Here is a 14,131-nt window from a genome sequence, read left to right as displayed (position 1 = left end):
GAAGAGTAAACATTTCTGTTTAAAAACAATCACCTGTCATTTGTTTGAAAAAAAATGTCACAATTCATTCCATCGACTCTAACCATCCAACCAAGCACTTCATCATCATCTTCAACCACCACTTATTTAAATAACCAACAACAAGAACATTCGAAAGAAAAAGACAAACATTCGAATAGAAAATCACTCTATCTAGTCAAAGTCCATTTCGGTCAAGCACTTTCCGAGTCGGAAATTCCCGAATTTATCATCAAATCCATGAAATTTCTCCTAAAACATTGCTACAATGTTGAGGGATTATTTAGAATTTCAGGAAATGCAGCCGATATTTCAAAATTGAAAAAACAATTAAATGATGGACAAGCAATTGAATTGAAAAGTATTGAAAATGTGCATAATATTGCTGGATTGGTAAAGATGTATTTTAGAGAATTACCAAATCCATTGATGACATTTGAATGTTATGACATGTTTGTAATTGCAGATTCGATACCAGATGAATATTCAAGATTGGATTGTATAAAAAAGTTATTGGCCTATATTCCACCTTCGAATAGATTGTAAGTAGAGGTTCATGTTTATTGTTTGAGATTTATTAATGAAATAGAGTTTTACAACAATTATGTTTATTTTTACATGAATTGTCAACACACAGTTCAACCAATAGGATGAATTCAGAGAATTTATCAATAGTTTTCTCACCAAATATTTTAAGAGCTCCTGATACTGGAAAAAATGATCCTCTGGTCATGTCTCATCCTTTTTTAGAGTATCAATCTCCTCTTAATCATCAACAGTAGGTTTATCATATATATCACACATTTCAAATGAGATTCATGAAAATTTTTATTTTTTTGTGTGGAAATATTGAATAACAGATTATTACAGACCTATAGGGCAGGTCAAAATGTTGTCAGATCTCTCATTGACCATGTTGATTATTTCTTCATGAATGATTGCCTTTCCTATATTGAATATTTGGATACTACATTGAACACAACAATTGTTTGTTCATCACCTTCGGCTACCACTAAAATTTCTGAGGAAATTTATGGATCCAGTGTTGAGGAAGTAACCTCAAGCATCAAAAACTTATCTGAAAAGATTACTAGATTAATTGAATAGAATTTTATTTACAATGGATTGGATTTTTAATAACTCAAATTCTGAATTATAGTTTGAATATTCAAATAAATTTTTCCATATTAGAGTGTAAAGTTACTACAAATATATGGTCACAAGATTTGAGTTGGTTGTTCTTAAATATTTGTCACCATTCTGGTACTAACAATAGACAATTATATGGCTCTAGATGCATTGGAGGAATATCAACACTGTTTATTGGATAGAATCGAAATGAAAAGGTGACAGAGAACTGTTTTGCCATATATTTAAGACTTGGCGAAATATTCGAAAGTAATAAGAAAACTGTTTCTTTTAAGGAACAAAATATTAAGGCTAAGCATTGATACAAAACATAACATGTTTTTATTTCAAGTATATGAAGCAGGGGTTCCCGAGTGGTCAAAGGGGGTAGACTCAAGTTCTACTGCGCAAGCTTCGTGGGTTCAAATCCCACCTTCTGCAGCTTTTAATTATTATTTTTACCACTTGTCCACTTTTATATATTTATATATTTTATGATAGTAATTGAAGTCTATCATCATTTATTATCGAATGGTAGGGTGATAGTGTGTATTCACTGAGAAAATAGCCTCGGATTAGTTTTCTCCAATTTTTTGAATATTTGGAATATTTTAGAAGGAAAACAGATTGATGGTGGGTCCTTTAAAAAGACTACGTTATTCTTACTGTGGGAATATATTTTGGAGGCACTCAAGAAAAGTGTGAATTCAACACCTGATTCAGATTATTTCAGACTTCTTAGCCAGACATTCTTCTCAATACAAAACAATCGTTGAATAGAGATTTATAAACAATAGAGTTTTTTTGTAACCAGCCGTATTTCTAATTCTTTAAACATTGGAATTTTTCATTTCAAGATATTCCACATCTTTGTGCACAATCCAACCATTGAAGTTCTTTCATTCTGTTCTTGTTCAATTATCCGCACTGATTAACAAAGACCAAATGTACAATGTCCAAAATCTGTGGCTACTCTCTTTTTGGAAAATCATTCATCTTCAATCATACCAAAAAAATGGTAATACTAATATTACCATTCTTTTCAAATAATACCCAAACTATTTAATATCTTTTCAAATCTTTAAATACTGAAACATGTTTCACTTCTTGAACAAAACACTCAAAAAAACAATGAAAAGATTCATTTCAATCTTGTTGATTGCCTTGACTTTGGCCATTCTTGCACTTTCCTTCACTTCAGGAGTTTCTGCAGAAGAAGCAACAACTGCTGCCTCAACACTTTCCTTGTACATTAGAAAGAATAATAACAAGAAGAGAAATCTCAAGAAATACAGATTAAAGAAGAGAAAGAACAATAGAAAGCTCAACAAGTACACCTATGGAAGAAAGAGAAGAGGATGGAAGAGATTTGGAAAGAAGAGAATTATTAGAAAGAAGATTGATGTTTATGGAAAGAAGAGAAGATTTAATAAGAGAAGAATTGATACTTATAGAAAGAAAAATAGAAAGAATAGACGAGGTGGAAAGAATAAGAAAGTTGATATCTACAAGCGTAAATAATTGAAAAACAAATCAAATTTCCTTAAAAAGAATAAATTTTTAAATCAATTTTGCTTTTAAATTTAACATTATTTAGTTGCTTTTTTGTGGTTTTAAGGGTTAGAGAGTTTCTCTCTATTTCTGCTTAAACTAAGCTTTTAATTGGACGGGAAGCCTGCCAGGAATATGGCGACTGTATGAACAGTGAAGGCAACTAATCTATTGATTGTTGGTTCAGTAAGTTATTGTTTAGAAAAGATTGCAACCTGACCATCTGTTTATCTCCTTTGAATTTGATCTATTTAGAAGAGAAAGATTTCAAAAAAGACTACAGCACCACAGGTTCCCAAGTTGTCTCCAACCTCAGTACTGATGTGGCTCGACGGTGCTTAACTTCTCAAATCGGACGGGATGAGGTGCATTCATCGTGATATGGCCGTAGCCATTCTTATCAAAATGTGAAAGACAAATCAAATTCATACAACTCTTTGCTGGAAATATGATGGTAAAATATTCTTGTTGGGAGGATTGTTGGATATCTTGGAAAACTTTTGGAGTGAAACAATGAGATGAATAGTAATGTTAGATAACATCCAAGTGATGTATTTATTATTGTCCTGATGAAGATTTATCAAGTAAATAATGAATGAATAATGTTTGGAAGCATGTGAAAATTCAACTTTATCATCTCTGGAAAATAATCGAAAAACATTGGCAAAACATTCTTTATGATGTGGTACAATAACAAATCTTGTGCCTCCTCTTGAAATTGAACAGGTTTACCAAAAAGTGTTTTTCACTTTGATGAAATTAAATTTTACTTTATCTTCTCCAACTCTACATGTGCTTGATGGAAAGTTTTGAAACTTTCTGAGGTGATGTTAATGAACATTTAGAACATGCCCATCGTCTTCTTATTGTCTTGTCTGATGTTTTTCATGATGAAAATATTAAAATTAATAAATTGATGAAATTCTATTTCAAGTAAAAGAATGGCATCCATTTACTTGTTATATTTCTGATGATTATCATTCAATAAAGTGAATTTTACCTCTCCAATTGAACAAGACTCGCCATCAATTTAATCATTGCCTTTTAAAATTTGAAATTCATGTTGAAATTTAATAAAATTAATTTCTATACATTCCAAATGATCGTATCATGTTGTGTTGAAAATGGTTTTGGAAGTGATGAAGAATTGCCTTTGAAAATCATCCATGATGAAACATGTTGCGAATTTGATGAAATTTTTCTTGTTAAAATATTTTTTTAAAATCATCAAATTTCACTCATCACTTTTCTTTCCATATCAAAAAATCGTCAAATATTTTGATGTAAAGAATTAAAGATGAAAAAATTGTAATAATCTATCTAGATGAGCATTAATTTCATTGAATGAGCTGACTTAAGAGAGCAACAATAGGATTAAAGATCATCAACAAAATCATCATTGAAAGTATTCACATGGAAATATTATTAGATGAAAAAATTGAGAAACTGCAACGTGATCCCTCGGATCAAATCAAATTCATCATAATTTTAAATATTCTCCATTGAATCAAAATGTATTGCTGCTATTAGCTGATGTGCAACAGTTGTTGCGTGAGGATTTGTGTCTCAATTTACGGTAATCACTGTAATGAATAGACCTTTTTTGAAGTGGACGTTATCATTCTAGACCATTCACAACAATGCAGCAATTGAAAGAGTTTGTTGAGCCTCACACCAAAATCCACGCATGATAAGGCTCGCGCTTAGTATCTTTCCAGATCTCGGTGATCCATCACCTTAGTGCGCTCAAACATGTCTGAACAGAGACCCAAATATCAACCCAAAAAATCAATATCACCTTTTAAAAAATTCTCATAACAAACTATACAGAAAAGAACAACCAACACTTCAACTGTAGATAAACCGTTGTCGCGCCACAAGATGAAAAGCCAACAGTTGCATGTTTCAACAATGCGAGGAGATGAAATTAACTCTTCATCGCGTTGGCATGCGAATAGGAATGGTGGTTTGCTGCTGATCATTATGACATTGTGCTGTTTACAAGCCTTAATGTTATTGGGAAATTTGAGTGTTGTTGAAGGCGCTTCTACTGGAAACATATATTACAAATTTGATTTGGATGTTCAGTCTTGGATATGGAACAGATTGAACTATAATAATGGAAATGTTGAAAGTAAATATCTAAGAAATGATACTGCGAGTAATGGAGGAATTGTAATATCATCAAATATTGACATGTTGAACATTATTAAGGCAGAGACTTTTGCATTGAACTTTACAACCTCAGATGGAGATTGTTCAGTTTTATCAAATCCAGTTTTAAAAATTGATATGGCCAATTTCAAAATTGTCCTGAGTTTATTTAATGGTAATGAGTGGATATCCATCGAGTCCGTCTCTGGTAGTTTTAATAATTATTTGGAAGTAACTATTTATCAGAACAGCGTGTATTTGAATCTTAATGGATACATTAATTCTCGTATTAATTCATTCTCCTCTTTGGATTCGTTTGTAAATTTCATTAGTAACTCAAGCATGTTTGTCATAGAGCCACATGTTCAAATTGAAAAGTTGTCACTTATTTTACAGACTAGCTCTCAAAAATCATGTTTTGGTATTTTTGCTGATGAGCCTGGAGTGTGTAGCGGAAAAGGAACTTGTACTGATCAAGATGTTTGCCAATGTGAAAACACTGGCGATTCACCAGATAGTGAATGTAAACCAACCTCGACAAGATCTAGAGTGGGTAATTTTTGTAATATGAAACAGGACGGTTATTGTTACGATATGTTAGACAACAAATTAGATTATACTAAGGAGACTCTACTTATGTACAGTTACTTGCATGATGGTCCTTTTTGTTCTAATATTATTGATTTTTTCAACGATGTAAGCTGCCAATCTGAATCATTTCGAATAGGGCAAGCCATTTATTACGGAGTTCCAGCTCACAGCTCATATTTTAGCGTACCTTCTTCAGCAAGCGATTCTTATAAGGGAGAGCCAGTTAAGTTGTATCTGGTTGACAAACTTACTGGTGCTTCTTTTCCTTGTGAAAATGTAAAGCTCACTCCTGGCCTTGATAATGACTTCTCTGTTTCCCTTTCTGAAGACTCGTATTGCTCAATTACGGATCCAAATATTTACTTGCTACTTAGTGGTGAGTTTACATTCAATTTCTACTTTTCTCCGTTGTCACTTGAATCTGCTATGACCCTTTTTGATTATGTAAACCGATTCAAAGTTTTCATTAGCTCAGAAAAGTTTTTGGTTGTGGATTTGTCACCTATTGCAGAAGGAAAAAGTATGGTTTTGGATCCAAACCTTAAAGTCAACAGTACATATCAAGTAACGATTACTAGAAACCAAAATATGGACGGTACTGACACTTTCGAGACTCGTGTTTATAGCTACCAAGGCTATTTATCCACTAATATAACTCTTTCAGCCAACGCAACTGTTGACAAAGTAGTTCAAAGTGCTTCTATTGGAAGAAATTTCAAGGATGGGTTTTTGTGGCAATTTATTGGATCATTAGGTGGTTTGAAATACTCTCCAAAATATTCCACCCCGTCAGAAATATTCAACAAACCCATTGTAATGTGTTTTGGGAAAGAATCAGCTGATCCAACAGTTTGTAGTGGCCATGGTTCGTGCACGAAAAACGATACCTGCAATTGTTATAAGTTTTTTAAAGGCGATAAGTGTGACTACGAGGTAACATGCAGGGGAATTAGTGGAAACAGTTCTCTGGTTTGTAGTGGAAATGGTTATTGTGATGAGATTACGGAAAAATGTAAATGTAAGACACCATATTATGGTGTTTCATGTCAGATAATAGATACAACAGTAGTCCTTTTGGGTGGTTATATTGGGCTTAAAACAAATTTTGAGGCTGACCTTAGTTACACAATGGAACCTATTGTTATTAATTTTACTACCAGTTCTTCAAAAAAAACCAGTAGCTCAGAGCAAAAAAGACTTTCCAAATTTAAAAACAATCCTGTTTCTTATGAGTCATTTAAGGATAAGCTCATTACATACCAGGTATTCAAAGGCTCACTATTGGTTACCGTTGATCAGTCATGGGCAAGTTATGACCTATCTACACAACCTGTCTTTTACATTTCATCTATTTCTCCAATAGGAATCTGGTCTCTACAAGAATTACATCTTCAAAACTATTTAACCACTGGAGGTCCAACAAACTCTCCAAGATCATTAAGGTTACTAAGCAACGGTCTTCAGTATTTTGTATTGAATTTGAATGACAACAATCTATTAATAGAAAGATTTAACTCAGATAAGCAGAAATACAAATCTTCCTCAATTAGTAATACACTGTTCACTCCAGACCTAATAAGATACGGACAACCTATAGTACGAAGTGACGGCACAATCAATGTATACATGCCAATTATCGAGGAAGGATCAAATCAAACTATTCTTATTCTATCCTTGAATCAATATGATGAAAAATTGGATTTTTTTACAATATCCAATGATCCACAGATAATACCATATTTCTCAATTTTTAATGGTACAGAGGAAAGAATAATTACATACAGTGAAAAGGGCATTAATGTCTACTCTCTATCTCAGATTTTCGAAGTACGTAAATTGGCAACAATCCCTTGGCCTTGGGAACATTTTTCATTTGCTACAGAAAGATATTTACTTACCGCATTCCAAACAGATATATCCATTGGTATTTACTATAACGAGTTCGTTACTGTTTATGCATTTCAAACTAGCCAAATATTATTTATTTCCCCAAGTGATCTATCATCCAACGAAAAGAAATCACCAGACTTGCCACCTCCTTCCTACTATTTTTATGATAGTGAAAAATATGTTATTAAGATTCCTCCTGTTGCCAATGATAATACTACTAATTGTACAACATTTGACAACACAACTACTAATTGTACATATGACAATACAACAATAACTAATTGTACAACATGTGGCAACACACCTATTCATCTTGACTCAACAAACAATTCGAGTTACGTAGACAATTCAAAAAGTTCCAACACAACAACATATTACAACTCAAATGGATCATCCAACTCTACTGGTTCTAATGGAAGTGTTATATGTACTCCCGATGGTCAGTTTGAAGATTTTGTTCTCAATCTTGAAAAGAAGTATAATAGCAAGTTTTTACTAACTTTAACTATAAGAAAAATTAGTGTTTGCGGCTACTATTTCACTTACAAGAAACAAAATCTTACAGAATTGACTATTTCTAGACCAATGCCAGGCACTACAGATTCTTTTCTCGATAAGTTAGTGAAAACCCAGAAAATGAATGATACGGCTATTATCACTATTGATACTTCCTTAATTGATGAACCAGTGCCTAATGTATTTATTGTAAACCCCACAAGCCCTGTTCCTGTAAATGTGACTCTCACTATTCCAACAAATAACGCCACATCGAGAATTCTTTCAAGTGGAGAAGACTTCTATGCGTTAGTTTTGGATGGAAATCAATTGATTGTTTATTATTATCTCCCAAATGACTTTAATGTACCATTTAGATATTCATACTGTCCAGGTGTCTTTACACCAGAGCAAATAAGATATGGTACTCCTCTTCTTAGAAAGAATGGTGTTTTAGAATTTTACATGCCAATTATCGAAGAGAGTAAATCACAAGTTCAAACCATTCAAAAATTATCATTAACTGGAGGTTCAAACACTGTTTCATCATTTAAAATAGCAAATAACCCAAATGCAATTCCTTACTTCTTTATCTTTGATGGTTTTGATGAAAGTGTTGTAGTGGTTAATGAAGAGGGATCTTTCTTCTATTCAGTTGTAGTTAATGGGACTTCCTCAGATACTGAACTAGCTATGTATTATAATAACACAAAGATGAGTTTAAAAAATTCTACAAGAGTTTACCAAACTGATAATGCTATAGTTATTTCACAAGCTGATGGTTCAAGTATACTTACACCTTCTGATAAATTAATTGAACCAGTTGAAAGAAAGATCAACACAGTTTTATTGCCAAACCCTAAAACACTCTATTTTGATGATGCTATATATCAAGTTAAAACTAATGAATCCTCCATTAGTAAGGGTAGCAATGATGTGGACAAAAATTCTGAAGGAAGTAATAATCAGACAGTATCTAATACAGCAAGTAACAATTCAACATTGGGCTCTCAAAACACAACATCATCAAATAGTTCACTTTCAGGAACCTCTACTGGCTCTACTAATTGTACAAGCAGCGATTCAACAAATGACACTTCTTCAAACAATAACACAGAAACCTTCTCTGATAGTGGAAACAATGATACAAATAGCACAGGAGAATCCAGAACTACTGTTTCAAATAACACTGCTATCACAAACAATCAAACTCTTGAAAATAATTCATCCTCATATTTGAATTCAAATTCTTCGAATGGAATTATATCAAATAGCAGTAACATTTCTAATAGCACCATTAACTTTAATTCTAGCACTTTACAAAATAATACAGATCAATTAGGTGGTAATACCTCTATCAGTTCATCAAACAATACCTCATTGAATAATCAAACTAACATTTCAAATAACCAAACAATCTTTGGAAAAAATGAAACAAATAGTACAGGAATAGTAGATACATTAGGTTCTAATAATACTGTTTCAAATAACACTGCCATGACAAATAATCAAACTCTTGAAAATAATAATACTGTTTCAAGTAATCAAACTTCCATTTCAAACAATAGAAATGATACATCAAATAGTGGACTCAATTCAACTCTAGTTATGAATGTTACCTCTTCTACCAATTTTAAAAATAGCACTCAAGATTCAAACTATACTATTGGTATTAATGAAACATCAACTGATGGTTTAAACACTTCTCAGGTGGTATCAAATTTAACTGGTTCAGAAAGTCTTAATAACACAAGCGAAAGTTCAACAAATTCAACGCTTAATCAGACGAGTAATTACAACGAAACTATTAAGAATCAAAGTGGTTCGTCCAATACATCACTTGATTCTGCAACGGTTAATTCTACAAACACAACCAATGTTGTTAATGAAACTATCATCCAGAATCAAACAAGTGTTCAAAATGGGTCTATTATTTATTCTTCCAATAGTACTAATACCAACAATACTAATCAAGAAAGTGAAGGACATAACTCCACAACAATTCAAAACGGAACAATTAATTCTACAAACTCTCTAATTAATGTAAATAGTAGCAATACTATTAATAACTATACATCAATGAGTAATGACACAATGATTCAAAATTCCACAAACAATAATGCAACGTCTAACTCGACCATTAATTCTTCTTACAATAGTTCTACAACGAATAGTTATTCTAATTTCACTAATTCTACTCTCAATAATTCAAGTAATGATAATACTACCTGGAATTATAATTCCAATTCAACAAATAATCATGGTATAAATAGTACTATTAATCAAAATAATTCAACAAGTAATGGAGCTACAAACACAACCAATGTTTTTAATGAAACTCTCAACAAGAATCAAACAAGTGTTCAAAATGGATCCATTATTTATTCTTCCAACATTACCAATAATTCTAATTCGAATGGAAATAACTCTAATTCTACTGTCAATAATTCAAGTAATGGAACATTTAATGTAACTAATTCTCATGGTAACAGTTCATTGCTGAACAACTCTGACTCATCAAACATTACCTCTATTGATAATCATGGTATAAATGGTACTATTAATCAAAATAATTCAACAAGTAGTGGTAATAATTCAATTATTGACACAACTAATTCAACAAGTAATATCAATAATGGAAGTAGTCATTCAAATCAATCAAGTGTGATATCCAATTCCACAACTGAATCGCTATCGAATAATTCATCTAATATTTTGAATTTTAGTAACATTTCTACAAATAGTTCTACAAGTAATATTACTAATTCTAATGGAAACTATTCTACTATTACTTCTAATTCTACTACTATCAATACAAGTAATGGAACATTTACTAATAGTAACAACACTTCTCAGAATTCATCAAATCTTTCCTCCAATGTCTTGAATAACTCAACTTCCAATTATGATACTTCTAATTCCACCAATGAAACCAACTATGGTTCAAATAGTACAATTCTAGTTTCTAATAATACTTCTTCACAAACTAATAATTCAACCATCTCTAATTCAATGAATAACTCATATCCAAGTGTATCCAATAGTTCAAATAGTAATACCAATAGTTCTAATAATTCTAATAACAGTACAATTGACGATTCGTCACCAACAGGCAATAATTCCAGTCAAGTTAATGGTACTACTTCAATGTCTGACAATTCTACATTATCACACAATAGCTCAAATTCATCCAACAATACTACTGAATCAAATAATGGATTTAATAATTCTATCAATTCAACCAGTTCAAATAATGGATCTAATACTTCTCAGAGTTCTAACAATTCAACCAGTTCAAGTAACGCATCTAATTCAACAATTGATTCTAATCATTTTACTCCAAACGAAACTCTTAATACTACAACACCAACATCTAATTCTGGAAATAATGATCCAACAGCTCCATCAATTCCTAAAACGTACTGTTTTGGTGTTGAACAAACATCTAATTTAACATGTTTTGGAAATGGAATTTGTATTTCAAATGATACTTGTTCATGTTTGGAGAATTATATTGGATTGAATTGCTCCATTCCAGTTTGTTTTGGTACACCTGGAATTAATTCAAGTGTTTGTGGAGGAAATGGTAAATGTATTGAAGGTAACTTGTGTAAATGTCATGATGGATTTACTGGTCAATTATGTCAATATCAAACCACAACTGAATTGTGTAAAGGTTCATTTGTACCAGCAGAACAAATCACAGTGATAGATTCTAACATTTATTTACAAAAATCGTTGATGGATACTGTTTGTGGTAAATCTTTGATATTACAAAGTACAACTTTATTAGAAGGTATTCCATCCAATGTTACTAATAGTAATTTATTGAAATATTACACTATTACAACAGATGTAAATACTGAAAGTGGTGACAAATTTTTAACTTTTGATACCTTATTATATAAGAGTAAGATTCCAAATTCTTTAATTATTTGGAAGATTGACAAGTTCAGTAATGCAACTCAAATGATTATTCCAATTATAAATACAATGGATAATGCAACATATGGTCTTGTCAAAATTATTGATAATCCAAATGGTGATTTACTTGGTATCACATTGAAAGATAATTCAACGAATGTTACAATCTTGGAAATTGATACATCAAGTAAGGAAGCAAATATTTCATCAGTTTTTGATAAGGGACCAATTTCATTCACAGATATTGATAAAGGAAATCAAGTTTTCAATCCATCAACCAATACAACAACATTCACCTTCTTCAAAGAAGGAACTTCAAATTCAAGTTTATTGGTATCAGTTAATATTGAAGCACCAAATGAAACCCCAAAAGAAATTGTCATTCCTCAAAGTACTCAGAAATATTTTACACTTGTTTTATATGATCATCCAGATCAATATTTATTATCGAGTGATCAACAAACAACAACTATCAGTACAATTGTTCCAGATATTGATTCATCAAGTCCAGAATTCAATGAATTAGCCTCAGATTCAAACTTTGTTGTTAATAAGAATGATTTGGTTGTTCTCACGAAAGATACTGAAAAGATTACAGTGACCAATGTGAATACAGATGTATCTTTGATTATTGCAGTTTCTCAATTAACTCCAGATTCATCAGTTTTTGATCAAAGTACTCAATTAACAAAATTCCAACCTATTGCTTATATTAATAATGATCAAAGTGAGGCAACAGTTTTATCTATTAGAAAGATTTATCCATTATATGTTCCAGTGACTGGTTCAATTCCAATTTATTTGGAAGGAAATTATGTTTTACCAGGAACAAGACCTTATTTAATTCTCAAATATGATCCTCTTAATTTGATTCTTGCTCGTTTACCAGTTCAAACCTCAGGAAGTAGAACAAGAACTACATTCAAGCCATTCGTTAATGCAAAGGATTTGATAAGCAACTTTCCCCAAGATTTGGTAATGAAGGATTCATTTAAAGTTTCAGTTCAAATTGAATTAATTAGTGAAACATCAGATCCAATACCAATTTCAACCGATACCGAATTGACATTGTATAGATTTGATTTATTGAAAGTTTTACCAAAACAAGCTTATTTTGGTGATAGGATTCTTGCAATGGCAACATTCTTCCCACCAACCAATAATGTCAATCTTTTCATTCGTCAACAATATTCCACTGAAGAAACTCAAATTGCATGCACAGTTCTCAATTCAACATTTTGTTCAGCTAAACTTCCATTATTGGGAACAAGTGATTCCATAATGAATATAAGAGCAGCTTTGATTCAAGATTCAATTTCGAGTAATTATGATACCAAATTATTTATCAGATATGTTGATCCAGAAGTTGTAAAAGTTACTTCTTTGGATAAATTTGATACAAGTATTTCACCTCCAGAAGATATTCCAGATCAAGATACAACACCTCCAATCATTCAAAGACAAGAAACAACTGAAACAGTTCAACCACCTTTGATCATTAAAATGAATATTGGTAAATTGAACAAATCAAAATGTACAGACAAACCAATTAGACAAGTTGTTGCATCATCAGATTTACATGATATCAGTAATATTGTATCACTTGATTTTAAATTATCACCATTCTCAAATATTGAAAATGGTAATTTAATTGAATTTTGGATTTCTAAAAAGAATAATGGAACATTCTTTGGTGGATTATCTTTTGAAAATGGAAAACAAGTTTTATCAGGAGGTGAATTATCAAGTGGAATGAAATCATCCGCCTCTTGTTTATTCAGTTCAGGTGTTTCTTACAGAATTTCAATGAAATTAACAGAGAAGGGAACGAAATGGGAATTGAAAAATATTAATCTTGATATGATTGATTGTAGTCTTAATTTTGTTTCTGATAATTCCAAAATTCTTGCCAAACCAACTGGATATCAATTTGGAATTGGACAAGCTTTTTCATGCGCTCAATTACTTTCTGGCATCTCTCAAATTCCTGAATTAACTGTGAGTAGTATGATGGAAGTTTGTGTCACTTGTGCAAAATCAGACTTCTCACTCACTCAAATTGATTATTTACCTTACATTGTAGGTGGCTCAATTGGTTTACTCTTGGTGGTAGCGTTTTGTGCCACTCTTGTAGCTGGTGTTGGATGGTATTTTATTAGAAGAAAAAAGAAAAATAATGTTGGAAAATATGTATTTTACGATAATAACACAAGTAGAGATAGCACTTTACAAGATTTATTCGAAAAAATTAACACCAACTCTTCAATTGATTCAACACCTACAACAACCACAGAGGACTTTAATATGGATGCAGAAGAAGATGATATTGGTGATTTTATAACAAGAGGTGTAAGCTATAATACTTGGGTATAAATAAATT

The 14,131-nt window shown here is 31.6% G+C and overlaps 3 protein-coding genes and 1 non-coding gene across 4 annotated transcripts; all 4 read left to right on the top strand.

Moving 5' to 3' along the window:
* Window positions 1–54: 54 nt before the first annotated feature.
* NAEGRDRAFT_68490 (rho GTPase activating protein) lies at window positions 55–1,125 on the top strand (the record flags this gene model as incomplete). Its single annotated transcript, XM_002676197.1, has 2 exons — window positions 55–560; window positions 879–1,125. The coding sequence occupies 2 exons, from the start codon at window positions 55–57 to the stop codon at window positions 1,123–1,125; spliced, it is 753 nt and encodes a 250-aa protein (XP_002676243.1).
* A 381-nt stretch (window positions 1,126–1,506) lies between these two features.
* On the top strand, window positions 1,507–1,587 carry NAEGRDRAFT_t369. Its single transcript has one exon. It is a non-coding gene; the product is annotated as a tRNA-Leu (tRNA).
* A 690-nt stretch (window positions 1,588–2,277) lies between these two features.
* Window positions 2,278–2,667, top strand: NAEGRDRAFT_68489 (uncharacterized protein; the record flags this gene model as incomplete). Its single annotated transcript, XM_002676196.1, has 1 exon — window positions 2,278–2,667. One exon carries the CDS (start codon window positions 2,278–2,280, stop codon window positions 2,665–2,667), a length of 390 nt encoding a protein of 129 aa, XP_002676242.1.
* A 1,941-nt stretch (window positions 2,668–4,608) lies between these two features.
* Window positions 4,609–14,124, top strand: NAEGRDRAFT_68488 (uncharacterized protein; the record flags this gene model as incomplete). The annotated part of the gene is made up of 1 exon (XM_002676195.1): window positions 4,609–14,124. The coding sequence occupies one exon, from the start codon at window positions 4,609–4,611 to the stop codon at window positions 14,122–14,124; it is 9,516 nt and encodes a 3,171-aa protein (XP_002676241.1).
* Between the last annotated feature and the right edge of the window lie 7 nt (window positions 14,125–14,131).

The sequence above is a fragment of the Naegleria gruberi genome (genome assembly GCF_000004985.1).
Source record: "Naegleria gruberi genomic scaffold NAEGRscaffold_29, whole genome shotgun sequence".
NCBI lineage: Eukaryota > Heterolobosea > Eutetramitea > Acrasida > Naegleriidae > Naegleria > Naegleria gruberi.
Note: the sequence above shows the minus strand (reverse complement) of the source record. Positions and strands in the feature narration are given on the sequence as shown.